General features: G+C 37.6%; 2 protein-coding genes across 7 annotated transcripts in view; one reads left to right on the top strand and one right to left on the bottom strand.

The window, feature by feature from the left end:
* Positions 1–14,344, top strand: part of GKN2 (gastrokine 2) — a 326,024-nt gene that overhangs the window by 222,427 nt on the left and 89,253 nt on the right. The gene's annotated exons all lie outside the window — the stretch shown is intronic.
* Positions 1–14,344, bottom strand: part of ANTXR1 (ANTXR cell adhesion molecule 1) — a 221,603-nt gene that overhangs the window by 178,515 nt on the left and 28,744 nt on the right. For all 5 annotated transcript variants that reach the window (XM_045446307.1, XM_045446308.1, XM_045446309.1 and 2 more), the window contains exon 3: positions 12,203–12,274. In XM_045446307.1, the coding sequence (XP_045302263.1) occupies positions 12,203–12,274 (72 nt within the window). The remainder of the gene's footprint in view (positions 1–12,202; positions 12,275–14,344) is intronic.

The following is a 14,344-nucleotide window of genomic DNA, read 5'->3' as shown; positions in this document are numbered from 1 at the left end:
CAGCTTACTGTACACAAAGACACAGGATACACACACACACACACACACACACACACACACACACTATGTGTATGTATTTTTTTCAGAGTGTAAGTTGCACTCTATAATTTGGGAAAGACCTCAACATGATTTTTATATAAAATCTAAACATTGGTATATTATTAAATAGGATACAAATGTACATGCATTTTAAAGATGAAAGGGTATTGAAGAAAAAGTTTGCTTTTGATAAGCCAATTCAAACTATATGCTAGGGCCCCAGGGGTATATTTTACTTTCTTCTCCATAGGGGTACCCCCAGAGGAAGAGTGTGAGAAGTACAGGACCTCACTACTCTCACAAATCAGTCTGCTCCAGGAACAGCTGAATTGCTTCAAGGTGGGTTCTTTTTACCGTCACTGAGATTCAGTATAAGGAGGCCTTAGACAAACTTCCTCTAGAGATATTGCCTGTGAGCTCCTGTCTGGAAGAAGTCTCGCTAGAACCATTATACAAAGGAAAAAAAAAAAAACCTTTTCTCTAGCCTCATGCTGAAGCAGTATTTTCTACCTATATCCCGCTATATTGGGATAGACTGGCCAAATGTTAGAAACTTCGGAGAAGGATGTGAGCCACGGAGAACTGGGAGCTTGCTCTCTGGATTGCTGTTGGGTTTACTATGATGATTTGAGTAGGGTGTGTCCAGGAGGATTTGGGGTGATTCCTTAGCTGTTTGTCAAAACCCCAACCACAACAGTAACAATACTTATTGTGTGCCTGGCACTGTTAATCCTTCTAACAGTTCTATGCAGTAGAGACTATCATTCTATTCATTTTATAGACGAAGAAACAGGCACAGAGAGGTAAGGAACTTTCCCATGGACCCAGCTCCTGGGATATTCTCTCTCAGTCAACAGGACGAGAGAATAAACACATGCTTCCCTCTATTTCTCTTAATTTTGCCATCCAAACTTCTTGTACCTAAATAAAGAGTACCTAAAAATGGAACAAATCCAGGTTCTTTCAAGTGCAAAGTATCTGGAGATTCTTTTCCTCTCTTGTTATTTTTAAATTTAGAAAAGGCTTTTAGAACTATGTCTCTTGGTAATGACAGCCTGTAATCATTCTGCTCCAGGAATCAAGCGATGTGTTCAGAATATGTCATTTTCCCCTGTGACACTAATGGCAAAACCACACTCTCAACCAAACCAAAGGATGACTGAGAGGGATGGAGAAGTGTGGTCTCTTGGTTTCCACTCAGCAGTTTGAGCCAAGAGTTCTTGGCTTTCACTCCAACTCCTTAAGCAATAGGCAAAATGCTTAACCTCTTAACCCCATCTGCGAAATGCTGATACTACCTCTTTACCTCTTTGTGAGGAGTATTTCCAAGCTCAAGTTGTTACAAAATCCTGAAGATAAAATGTGTAGAGGGCATGTGTTTTTAGAGACGTGTTTTCTGGAAGAAGTCTGAGGGTTTGGGTGGTGAATTGTCTATGCTAGGAATTGTTTTTAACTTAAAACTGTATGTAATTGTAAAATTGTGGGAAACTCTATAGTATAGTGATTAAGAATGTGGACATTGGGGACAGCATGCCTGGATTCAAATCCAAATTCCTACACTTTTACAGTAGAGTGGTCTTGTGCATTCATTGACTTAGTATCTCCATCTACATAATACACGTAATAAATGATTCTCATAACGACCTAACAGGGTAGGTATTATCAATTTTCTCTTACTATAGTTGAGAAAAGTATTCTAGGTTATTGGTACATTATAATTCATTAATAAAAGATTGTATATAGACACAAAAGTAAGTTTACTTATGCATTTGCACATATACATAGTGGCTGGTTCTGTTTAAGTATTTCACAGACAAGAAACCAAAGATAGCAGCACAGTAAATTGGGTGGATTATATAATAATGTAGTAGAAAAAATCACTAGATTAAAAATTTTTAATTTTGTTGGTTAAAAAAAAATCCTACCACTACTGACGACTTGTATGAATTTGGGCAAATAATTCAATCTCTCTGAGAATAATTTTCCTGAGCAGTGAAATGAGGCCAGTGAGAGAGTTGGATAAGATGTAATAATTCTTTGACTCATGGTTGTTTGCTTATGCTTTGTTTTTTAATCTTGCAAAGTTTAGAAGGAAGGTGAAATTTCCAGGTAAAAACTGTGGCTCTGGATCTACACATTTAACTTCCCCCCTTTTTCCCTCCAAAAGGCTATAGAAACAGCTAAACTAGTTTAATACAGGGAAATGTTTTTTCCATGGTGGAAAATAGGTAAGGGTGCCACACACATGCCAGGTACCTGGGATAATCCCTGCAAGAAGGAGAGTTGCTGAGATCAGGTTGAGGAAGGGCCTAGCAGCCTGGAATTCTAGGACATGAAAAGCCCGCGGTTGGTGATGGGTTCATTTCTTACCACAGTGATCCAAAACCTACACCTGACATTCTTCTTTTGGCTCCAGCTTCCCTCTTACCTTGGACACACTACTGGGTCTCTACTCTTTCCAAGCAAAAATTATACCACATCTAAGTTAGCCCATTGTCTTTTGCCTGGGATCTTCACATTTTCAACAAAGATTTTTTCATGACCCCTGACAGAACTCACCCCAAATGCCAGTGCTGAAAAACCTAGTTGCTCCTCTTTTGAGTCACTATGCTAAGGAAAGTCTCAGGAGTTGGGAAGAAGAGGACCAATTTGAGGAATTTAAGAAAATTTCCCCTTTGAAAGAAACTCATTTGAAAAACAGGGGAACACATAAAGCAATTCTAATTCATATTCATGATGAAGATATTCCATCTCCAACACAATAGCAGGGTGCCACACACATACACAAAAGGAAAAATTTAGGATCGGAAAAATATTCATAGGGTTGAAAGAGATTATCTGTCAGGTAAAAAATGCAATGGCACTGAAAACAGTAAATGAAAGATGAAAGAAATTAAAGCAAGCATAAATAAATAAGTAGACAGCCTGTGTTCATGGTTCAGAAGACTTAAAATTGTTAAGGTGATAATACTACCCAAAGTGATATACAGATTCAATTCAATCCCTATCAAAATTCTAATGACATCTTTCTTCAGAAATAGAAAAACTTATCCTAATATTTATATGGAATCTCAAGGGACCCCAAATAGTCAAAAAATTGTCTAAGAAGGACAAAAGTTGGAAGACTCACACTTTCTGATTTCAAACTTACTACAAAGCCACAGTAATCAAAATAGTGTGGTACTGGAATAAGGACAGATGTATAGAAGGCCCAAAAAGAAAACTTTGCATCTATAGTCGAGTAGCTTTCAAGAAGGGTGCTAACCAGTCAATGGGGATAAGACAATCTTTTCAACAGATGGTCTGGGAAAACTGGATGTCCATTTGCAATAAAATGAAGTTGGACACTATTTAAAGCATATACAAAAATTAATTCCAAGTGGATCAGGGACCTAAATGTAAGAGTTGAAACTAGAAAACCCTTAGAAAAATCATTGGGAAAAAGCTTCATGATGTTGGATTTGGCAGTTTCTTGGGAGATGACACCAAAAGCATGGGCAACAAGTAACGAACTGGCGAAACTAGACTCATCAAAATTAAAACTTTTGTGTGTCAAAGGGCACCATTAACAGAGTGAAAAAGTAACCCACAGAATGGGAGAAAAATATTTGCATATCATATATCTACGTAAGGGATTAATATCCAGAATATATAAAGAACTCTTAGAAGTTAACAACAATAAAAAACTCAAATAAAATATGGACAGAGGACTTCAACAGACATTTCTCTAAAGATACACAAATATGCCAATGAGCACATGAAAAGATGCTCAATATCACTAAACATTAGGGAAATATAAATTGAAACCACAGTGAAATACCATTTCACATCCATTAGAATGACTGTTATTTAAAAAACAAAAACAAGAAACATAGTAACAAGTGTCAGCAAGGATGTGGAGAAATTGGAATCTTTGTACATTATTGGTAACAATGTAAAACAGTGCAGCCACTGTGGAAAACAGTCTGGTAGTTCCTCAAAAACTTAAATATAGAATTACCCTATAATCTAGCAATTCTACCTCTAGGTAGAATTCAATTCTAGGTAGAATTCAATTCCCAAAAGAATTGAAAGCAGAGACTTCAACAGACATTTACATGCCAATGTCCATAGCAGGATTATGCACATCAGACAAAAGATGGAAATAAGCCAAATGTCCATTGACAGATGAATGGATAAACAAAATGTGGAACATACACAGAATGGAATATTATTCTGCCTCAAAAAGGAATGAGATTCTGAAATATGCTACAACATAGATGGACCTTAAAAACATGCTAAGTGAAATAAGCCAGACTGAAAAGAAAAAATATTATATGAATCCACTTATAAGAGGTAACTAGAGTAAACAAATCCATAGAGACAGAAAGTAGAATGAAGGTTACCAGGAGCTGAGAACAGTTTCAGTTTGGGATAATGAAGAAGTTTTGGAGATGGATAGTAGTGTGATGGTGGCACAACGTAAAGCCACTGAATTGTATTCTTAAAATGGTTAAAATAGTAAGTTTTATGACATGTATATTTTACTATGATAAAAATATTTCAGTGGAAGCTGCAAACAATAAGTTGAATACAAACAAAGTTAAAAATTGGTGAATTACAGGACAAGAGTGAAAAATTCTCCAAGAACTCAAAGAAAAATGATAAAGATTAAAAAATGATACCTAGAACACAAACAAGAGTAGAATACATTTAAAAATCCAAAGGACGAAAGAAAAGTAATAATAAAAAATTACAGAAAAATATTTCTTAAGCTCAAGACATTTGTTATCAGATGAACAGGCTCAAATCCTATACAAAGTATTATACAAAATTAATGAAAGAACATACACCTAGATATTTTGTCTTAATTTTTTTTAATTAAGGAAATTAATTTTAATTTAGTTAAGGAAAAGCAGAAAAAGACTATTCACAAGGAGAAATGCACTAAATTGGCATTTTTCTCTATGCAATGTAGAATAGGATATACGCAAGTTGGCATAGTCTCATTGTCAGTAAATTTAGGGGAAAAGATAGAGTGTAAGAACTTCATATTCAATTAAAATGTTTATATGGAGGTGAATAGCAATAATTCTCAAATAAGTTGGGACTTGGAAAGCTTAATATTCACATACCTTTCAGGAAGATTTTGCCTGAAAAAAGACTCAGCCAACTAAAAAATTAAAAAATAAATCAGGTAAAAATTTCAAGTACTGGAAAGGAACTATGTATGTGTATGTGTGCATGTGTATGTATTTATGAGACGTAATGCAAATAGTTCTTAAGAAATTCAGCAAGGAGGGGTGCCTGGGTGGCTCAGTTGGTTAATCCTCTGACTATTGGTTTTGGCTCAGGTCTTGATTTCATGGTTCTTGGGATTGGGCCCCATGTTGGGTTCCATGCTGACAGCGCTGAGCTTGCTTAGGATTCTCTCTCTCCCTCTCTCTCTCTGCCCCTTCCCTGCTTGCATGCACGTGCTCTCTGTCTCTGTCTCTCTCTCTCAAAATAAATAAATAAACTTAAAAAAAAAAGAAATTCAGCGAGGAGAATAAATGAGATTACTTAATTCTTGCCATTGTAAAGACAAGCAAAATTCATTGGGAACTGTTGCTAGAATAAAAATGAAATTATACTTCTACAAATTCTACTTTTCAAATTTCTGGTGCAAAATTAAAATATCAAAGACGGGTAAAAGATAAATGAGTGGACCCAGATATAGCAGAAAAATGTTTTTAAAAATTTAAGTTTATAAAAAATTTTTTGACAAAGGACTTAAAAAGCATGAAAGGTAACAGAAAGGTAGGGGCGCCTGGGTGGTGCAGTCGGTTAAGCGCCCGACTTCAGCCAGGTCACGATCTCGCGGTCCGTGAGTTCGAGCCCCGCATCAGGCTCTGGGCTGATGGCTCGGAGCCTGGAGCCTGTTTCCGATTCTGTGTCTCCCTCTCTCTCTCTGCCCCTCCCCCGTTCATGCTCTGTCTCTCTCTGTCCCAAAAATAAAAATAAATGTTGAAAAAAAAAAAAAAGAAAGGTATTCTATGTTGATTAGACATATAGTCTATAATGAAAACCCATGTGAACTAAACAATATGGCATAACTTATAAAGCAATGTGTTGGAGATTCAAATAAAAGTTATGGTGGAAAGTTTAAAAATACCTCTCTGTCCTCACAGATCAAGTAAACAAAAATATAAGCTATTTGACAAGTTTAATCAATACATTTCTTATATAAAATTTTTTATCCATCAGGTATACATATGGTCTAACATCCATGGATGATAAGTAAAATTTAATCACTTACTAATCAACCAACAAGAATTAATAAATTTTAAAAGTAGAAATTACATAAACCAGTATTTTAGAAAATAAAACAAACAAAAAAGAAACTCATTCACAATGGAAGGAAAACTTAAAAATGCCTTTGGAAAACACTTAATAACACTGTATGAGACGGATTTGAATAAAAAACAATAAAACCTTAGTAACAGACATAAGTGAAGGGATATATCTTTAAATAAGAAAATATATACAATAAAATTGCAATGCCATTTTGCTAAGGTGATTCTGTACTTTCTATACAATTCAAGTGAAAACCCCAAGAATATTTTGGTACATTAAGCAAATTATGTAAACTCCCATGGTAAAACAAGCAAACAGAAAAACAAACTACAAAAGACCAGGGAGATTTTCACTCATGATTAGAAATGAAGAAGGACTGGTCTTCCAGATGCTGAAACTAATAAAAATGGTGTGGCCCTAGCTAGGAACAGAAATGCAGTGTATCAGAATAGAAAACACAGCAGTAGATCCACGTCTACAAAAGAGTTTAATTTTTCAAATTGGTAGTAAATGATTATTCAGCAAATGATGTTGGAAAAACTGGCTAAGCACTTGGAGAAAATGGATGGATCTTGGCCTTATACCTTACATCAGATGAATTTCTAGAAATAATCCACATGTAAAAAAAAGTATAAAAAATACTGTAAGTAAAAGTAGTCATACAAGGACAATAGCAGCCCAATCACAATTATGAACACTGATGTTAAATTTCTAAATAAAATGCAGAAAACAGAGTTCAACTCTACGTTAAAATAATAATATATGACAACCAAGCGTAACCAGAAATGCAAGAATGATCCAATATTAAAAAAAATATTTTAAATGCATTTCACTGTGTTAGTAGGTCAAAGAAAAAAAATAGGATCATCTTAATATATGCCAAAAATGCATTTGATTAAATTGAATATCTATTCCTGATTTCTTTTAAAGGAAGAGTTGGACTTCCTTGACATGATCTCATTCCAAATGATGAGACATCTAAAATATTTAAATCAAGATCAGGAAAAAGACTGTCCAGGGAGTACATAGGGAATCAGATGTAGTATTTAACACTAAAACAATGTATTCCAATAGTACTTAAATTAACATTAGATCCTTTATTATGCTGTTGAAGAAACCTGAAAAATGTGTTACAGTTTATCAGTCATTTTGCAAACTGATGAAGCTATGAAATCTTGGAAGAGCAACATGATATGATGCAAAACATATGAGTCGGACTGATTCCAGAATCCAGAATCATACTACTAATTCTGCCATTTTTGTTATTTGGCCATAGCAAGTTATCTAAAATCAGATTCTCGGTGCCCCTTATCTACAAAATTGAAGTAATAGCAGGCAAGATGGAGTAAACTTGCTACTGGCTACCTCATCTCTCCTGGCAATTATTGCCAAAACCTCTGGACAAAATAAAAATGCAAACAAATAAGGACTATGAAAAGTAAACAAAGCAGATGGATTGGGAAGAGTAGTTAAAACCTGGACAAATAACCCAGACAAGAATGAATTCCACATTCCCCCTGCTCTTTTCTTTCATGGCTTTAACCTGAGGGTGGGTCTCAGTCACATGGTAGTGGCCTGGGAGGTCACCATATATCAGGCCCCTGGGGAAGGGACCCCCTGTGACTCAAAGAATGTGGAGAGAATCCCAACTTTCATTTCTCTTTGATTACTTCTGCCTTTGCCCCATGGGTGACCTCAGTAGAGAACTACACGAGACAATGTGGAGGCCAAACTCCAAGATAAACCCCACTTTTCTTACTAGAGGACTTGGAAAGGGTGGCCTCAGTGGGAAACAGTGTGTGGGGAATCCTGCAGAAGAGAGAGTTGGAGAAGGGGGTCCCAATAATTCTGTGTATGAAGCTGTATAAGTCCTGGGCTTATCTCTGAGCTGCACATGCATAGGAAAGGCTTGAAGCTGCTTAGCAAAGCTTTGAAAACTGAACTGAAAAAAAAAACCACCAACCACAGAAGAAGAGAGAGAACATGTTGTCTGAACCTCGTGCAAACAGAGAAAACAAATTAATATTCTCCAGAGGCTTTGAAAATGACTCAAGAGTCTCAACAACCTAATATTAAAAGTTTCTAGGATATAATCTAAAATTACTCGACATACAAAGCACCTAGAAAACGCACCAATTCTCAGGAAAGAAACAATTAAGATGCCAATCTTGAGCTTATGAAATTGTCAGACAAAGAATTGAAAGCATATAAGGTTTATATGTTTACTTTATAGTTTTTATATATTATATTTAATTATATTACATATAGTTGATCTCATAAATATTTACCTCATATGTAATCTCATTGTATATCTAATTATATATGATATATTTCATTATATGTTATATCTTATTATATGTTTTTATATATTATATATTTAAGTATTTATATATTTATTTTATAATTATGCTCCCATGAGGTAAAGGTAAATACATTTGAAATAAATGGAAAGATAGATGATCTCAGCAGAGGAATAAAATTTTTAAAAGGAACAAAATAGATATTTTGGGACTGAAAAATCACAATGTCTATGATTAACAATTCAAGAGATGAGCTCAGCAGCAGGATGGAGATGACAGAGGAAGGAGTCTGTGAACATGAAGATACATCAATAGGAATGATCTAATCTGAAAAATTGCAAGAAGAAAGATTGGAAAAGAATTGAACTGACCTTCAGGCACATGTGGAATCATATCAAATGGTCTAACATCTCTGTCGCTGGTGTCCCAGAAGGAGAGGAGAAAGTGGTGCAGAAAAAATAGTTGAAAAATAGGGTTGCAAATTTCTCAAATTTGGTGAAAGACAAATTATACATTCAAGAACCTCAGCAAATCCAAAATAGGAAAAACTCCAAGAAAACCATGCCTAGATAGATCACATCAACCTGCTGAGAGCTAAAGAAAAAAATGCTGAAAGCAGTTAGTGATAAATAGTATATTCCATATAAAATAAGGAGACCCCATTAGAGATTGAATGGTTATATGAGGTTAAGTGAGAAATGATATGTAAAATGTTCAGCAGATAAAAGACACAAATGGTAAGTATTGTTATTCGAATTGTAATTCCTTTACTACCTCTCAACACACCATATTTATTTTCTATTATATTTCTTCAGCCTTCCTGTGGTTTCCTTTATATGGATTTGATCCCAAGAACTGGATGCAAATATGTCTTTGATATTATTTCTTGTGGTTTACCCACAATCTCTTGCTCTTGTGGAAATGAGAGTCTCTGAATTCACGTCCTGTCTTTGAGCAAGTTTTTTTTAACTTACACGGTTCCTCAGTCATTACATCGGTACAATAATGCATCTATTACTGTCTTATAGGGATATTGTGAAAATCTGATGAGATATAGAGAAAAACGTGAACATTCCTGTAACCAACTAAAACACTGGAAGTCATATCTTTCAGAAACAGTACCAGTTTGGAAGCTCTGAAAGCCTAGTTCTTTTAGCCAATCTCATGAAAAAGTATTTTGGAGAGAGAAGGCTTGTCCACATTTCTCCCTAGGCTGACAATGTTGGGGATGTGTCAGTAATCCATTCATGCTTTGCCAGCTGACCCATAGGTTAGGCCAAGCAGTCACCGCATGAAACCAAAACATCCTTTTTAGCAAGGCATTTTTTGGCTGTTTGATGCATATTCAGCCCTTAAATATTAAATGCTGTTTCTAGCAAAATGGAGATCATAACCTCTGTCTTCTCCGTGGTACAGGAAACTAGGAGTAGTGAAGTTAAGGCATAAAACATTAGATTCAAGTGAAAAACATTGGATTCAGGTGACTAATTTGAGCTAGCATAACCAAAACGAGTCTGAAAGCCTAAGCATTTTAACAACATTTATAAATCTGTAACCCCCTCGGCTGCCCTCCCCACTTCCCAGAGGCTGTGAGAAGTAGCACACAAAATACCCACAAGAGGTGTGAGATCTAGGTCTCTGGGCCAAACTCAAGCATGGAGTGAGTGGGGTCAGCACGAAGCAGCACCGGGTGGCCTGGGTTGTAGGAGGATGTGAAGAATGGGTGAGAGGGGAGTCTTCTCTGAACAAAGCCATCTCTGCATAAAGGATGTCATCATGTAAAGACTGAGAGAAAGTAGGAGTCTTTCATAGGCTAGAGACACTTTCTCAGAGCTTCTTAAAATCCTTGGCCAATAGTGATGGAAAAATCTCTCAAGTTTCTTGAGCTTTAGGATTCTCTGTTTAACAGAAGGCAGCAAGGGAGAGTGGAAGGAATGTGGAGCCTGCATCTAGTGTGCATTCTGCTTGGTATCCTTAGGAATATGATATGGCCTCAGTTTCTTCTTCTGTTAATAGGAAATAAGAAACCCCTGTTTTTAAAATGGGGTTTCAAATGGCATGCATGAATAATAGATACTGCTGAAGGAGAAATAGGACTTGAGGGGCGCCTGGGTGGCTCAGTTGGTTAGGCGACTGACTTCGGCTCAGGTCATGATCTCATAGTTCATGAGTTCGAGCCCCACATTGGGCTCTGTGCTGACAGCTCAGAGCCTGGAGCCTACTTCAGATTCTGTGTCTCCCCCTCTCTACCCCTGGAGTGAGTGAGAGTGAGGGGAGTGTCTACCCCTCCCCTGCTTATGCTCTGTATCTCTCTGTCTCTCAATAATAAATGAATGTTTAAAAAAAATTAAAAAAAAAGAAATAGGACTTGAAAACTTTTACATGGTACAGAGAATTCTTTTTGTTACACATGGGAAACAAAGACATGGAGAAAAATGAGGACTAACTCAGATTTGCTGTGTTAGTGCAAAATCCAGAAAACCTTACTCCATCCTGTTAGTCCTAATCTGATTTCTGGAAGAAGAATGTTATAAAGTCTCCCTGTCCTCTGTGCTTGCCCTTCCTCCTTTCCTTTTCCCTACATGTCCATACACAGTCTGTCAGTAGTCCCACATGTGTCTCCCCCACCCCATGATGTTTCTCTCATGTCACTATTGCATTTTTTAAAAAGTGGACAAAAGTGTTATTAACTCAAGAAAACTGTTATCTCCACTTCCAACATACCATCCTAATTATGAACAAATGGTATGTCTCTATTTTTGCTAGTTTTCATGGGTAAGTGGTAAAACCCCAAATAATATCTTTGTTAAGCTACGTCTAAGTAATCCTTGTATGTCAACAACATTTTGCCACACCTGATTCAAATTTCCTTTTTTCCATGGTACCATAAACCCTCCCTTTCTATTCCCTGCCTTGGCAATTATGTTTAATAATATTTCACGTTCTTACTTCTCTCACAGTATGCTTATTATGTCTCTGAAACCTTAACCCACAAAATAAATCTAATTTAAATAAAAGAAACTATAATCCTCCAAGGATTTGGCTTGCTAACATTTTGCTTGAAGTTAGCAGACTGAGTTGCCAATCAAATGTAAGATTTACCTTAATGCGATTTAGTCATTTACAGAATTTCACCAACATCAGGAAATTCTATCAGTCATCACAGAGTAAACTAGCAGATGGGTCAATGTACAAAGTTCAAGGCTTCAGTGGAAAGAAAGAACTATATGATTAAAATGACTGATGGGGCGCCTGGGTGGCTCAATCAGTTAAGCATCTGACTTTGGCTAAGGTCATGATCTCTCAGTTCTTGAGTTCGAGCTATCTGTGCTGATAGCTCAGAGCCTGGAGTCTGCTCGGATTCTGTGTCTCCCTCTTTCTCTCTGCCCCTCCTCTGCTTGTGCTCTCTCTCTCTCAAAAATAAATAAACATTTAAAAAAATTTAAATTTAAAATGACTGACAGTCAAGGCTGGCACTAGGGCACATATACCAGAACTACTCAGGAAAAGGTGGGCTTTTTAGCAACAGGGAAGGGAAGCATCCTTACCTGTCTTCTGTTAGCTTCATTAGGGTTGTTCCTCGAGTAGAGAAGACAATAAAAGACATTCTTAGCTGTGGGCTGGAAAGGAAAAGAAATTCTATTAGGGCAGATAGAAAGACTATAGAATGCCATTTCCTTCCAGTCATCTTCCCTGTTTTTCCTCTCCTATCTGGCTGCCAGAGCTGAGGACCTACAACCCTAAGAGAGACCCCGCAGCTGGTGTCGCAAGTATTTAGCCAGTAGCCAACTTGAAACTGTGGACCAGTGGGAAGACCTGCGGTGTCTTCCGGGGGCGGGGGCGCTGCTTCTGATTTGACACCACCGCTCAGTGACAGCGGGTGACAAATAGGAAAGCTAACATTCATCACTGCCCCATGCTCTGTCTGAAGAAGTGTAACTCTAGAAGACGACTGGTCTGCATGGTGTTTATAAAAAGGGGACCCAGATAGGTGAAATTTGATAGTGTCTCCACGGCAGTCCAGTGTATCCTCTAATGAGGGGAGTGGCTAAACCTGTTGCAGCTTGGTGCCATCGGCCGCTAAGATCATACTATAAACACCCTTTGCTCTGAAAGCAGGATCACCATCAACTTTTAATTTCTGCTCGGTTTCCCAAGGAGGTGATCCCAGAAGGAGAGAAGGTGCTGATGGGCCACAAGAATATCTATTCCACTTGGTAGTTTTATACTTCTCATTATTAATATACACGGTGGCATGGCTTGTTTATGGCAGTGCTCAGGAGCTTTGTCCTGGGTAAAATCCACACTCTTAGAGGCAGAACAGCTCTCAGTTGAGGACCAAACGTGTTTCTCTGTCTGCAAGATGGACTGTCCAGAAATAACAAAAGCAAAACAGACATTTAAAAAAAAAGAAAAGATGGGGCGCCTGGGTGGCGCAGTCGGTTAAGCGTCGGACTTCAGCCAGGTCACGATCTCGCGGTCCGTGGGTTCGAGCCCCGCGTCAGGCTCTGGGCTGATGGCTCAGAGCCTGGAGCCTGTTTCCGATTCTGTGTCTCCCTCTCTCTCTCTGCCCCTCCCCCGTTCATGCTCTGTCTCTCTCTGTCCCAAAAATAAATAAACGTTGGAAAAAAAAATTAAAAAAAAAAAAAAAAAAGAAAAGAAAAGATGGGGCACTTGGGGAGCTCAGTTGCTTAAGCGTCCGACTTTGGTTCAGGTCATGATCTCATGGTTCATGAATTCGGGCCCCGCATCGGGCTCACTGCTGTCAGTGTAGAGCCCACTTCAGGTACTCTGTCCCCCTCCCCTGCTTATGCTTTCTCTTTCTCTCTCTATCAAAAATAAACATTAAAAAAAAAAAAGAAAAGAAAAGATGGACTATCAGACTGTAGTGGATTCACCAATAGAGTGCTGTCTGTCAGGCACTGTCTCTGGGTGGCCAACTGGTTCATCTGTCACAATGTCAACCTGTTTCTTCACCATGCAGTACCCTCCCACCCCTGATCTGGCCCCCATATCTTATAGTTCCCACCTCCTCCAACATTTCCTAAACCCTCCCTCCTTTTCCATTTCTTAGCTTAGGACTTTGCCCTCAACTATGTGACCACTGCAATTATTTCCTGGCCGGTGACCTTGCCTGTCAACAGTCTTTGTTCCAATTCATTCTCCACACTGCTTCCAGAGCTATTTTCCTAAAATATAAGTCAGACCTGTCATCCATCTGCTATAAAAATCTCCAATGGCTCCTACTGCCTCTAGGATAAAGTCTACATTCAATACCATACATCTGATGCATCTTTGGAAACCCTTAACATGGTGTTTAATACTTGGTAGGAGCCTAAGAAGTATGAATTGAATGCCGGTATCTTGAAACAGACCTCGGTTCTCTGTCCATGACACAATTCTTCCTATTACCACCTCACTGCAGCTAATCAGCAAAACACCATAATTATCATAATACTATAATAACAGTCAACCTTATCAAGTGCTCACTATGTATCAGGCACTATCATTAAGTGATGCGCACATATTAGCTCATTAAACCAGTAACAACTTTATGAGATCAGTACTATTATTGTTCCTGTTTTCCAGAAAATGAAATTGAGACTCTAAAGGACAAAGTAATGTTCCCAAGGTCACACAGTGGGAAAGTAGTGGACCCAGGACTTAAAACCAAGCTCCTCGTTCTAGAA

This window comes from Leopardus geoffroyi, chromosome A3 (assembly GCF_018350155.1).
Source record: "Leopardus geoffroyi isolate Oge1 chromosome A3, O.geoffroyi_Oge1_pat1.0, whole genome shotgun sequence".
NCBI lineage: Eukaryota > Metazoa > Chordata > Mammalia > Carnivora > Felidae > Leopardus > Leopardus geoffroyi.
This window is presented reverse-complemented; position numbering and strand designations above follow the sequence as displayed.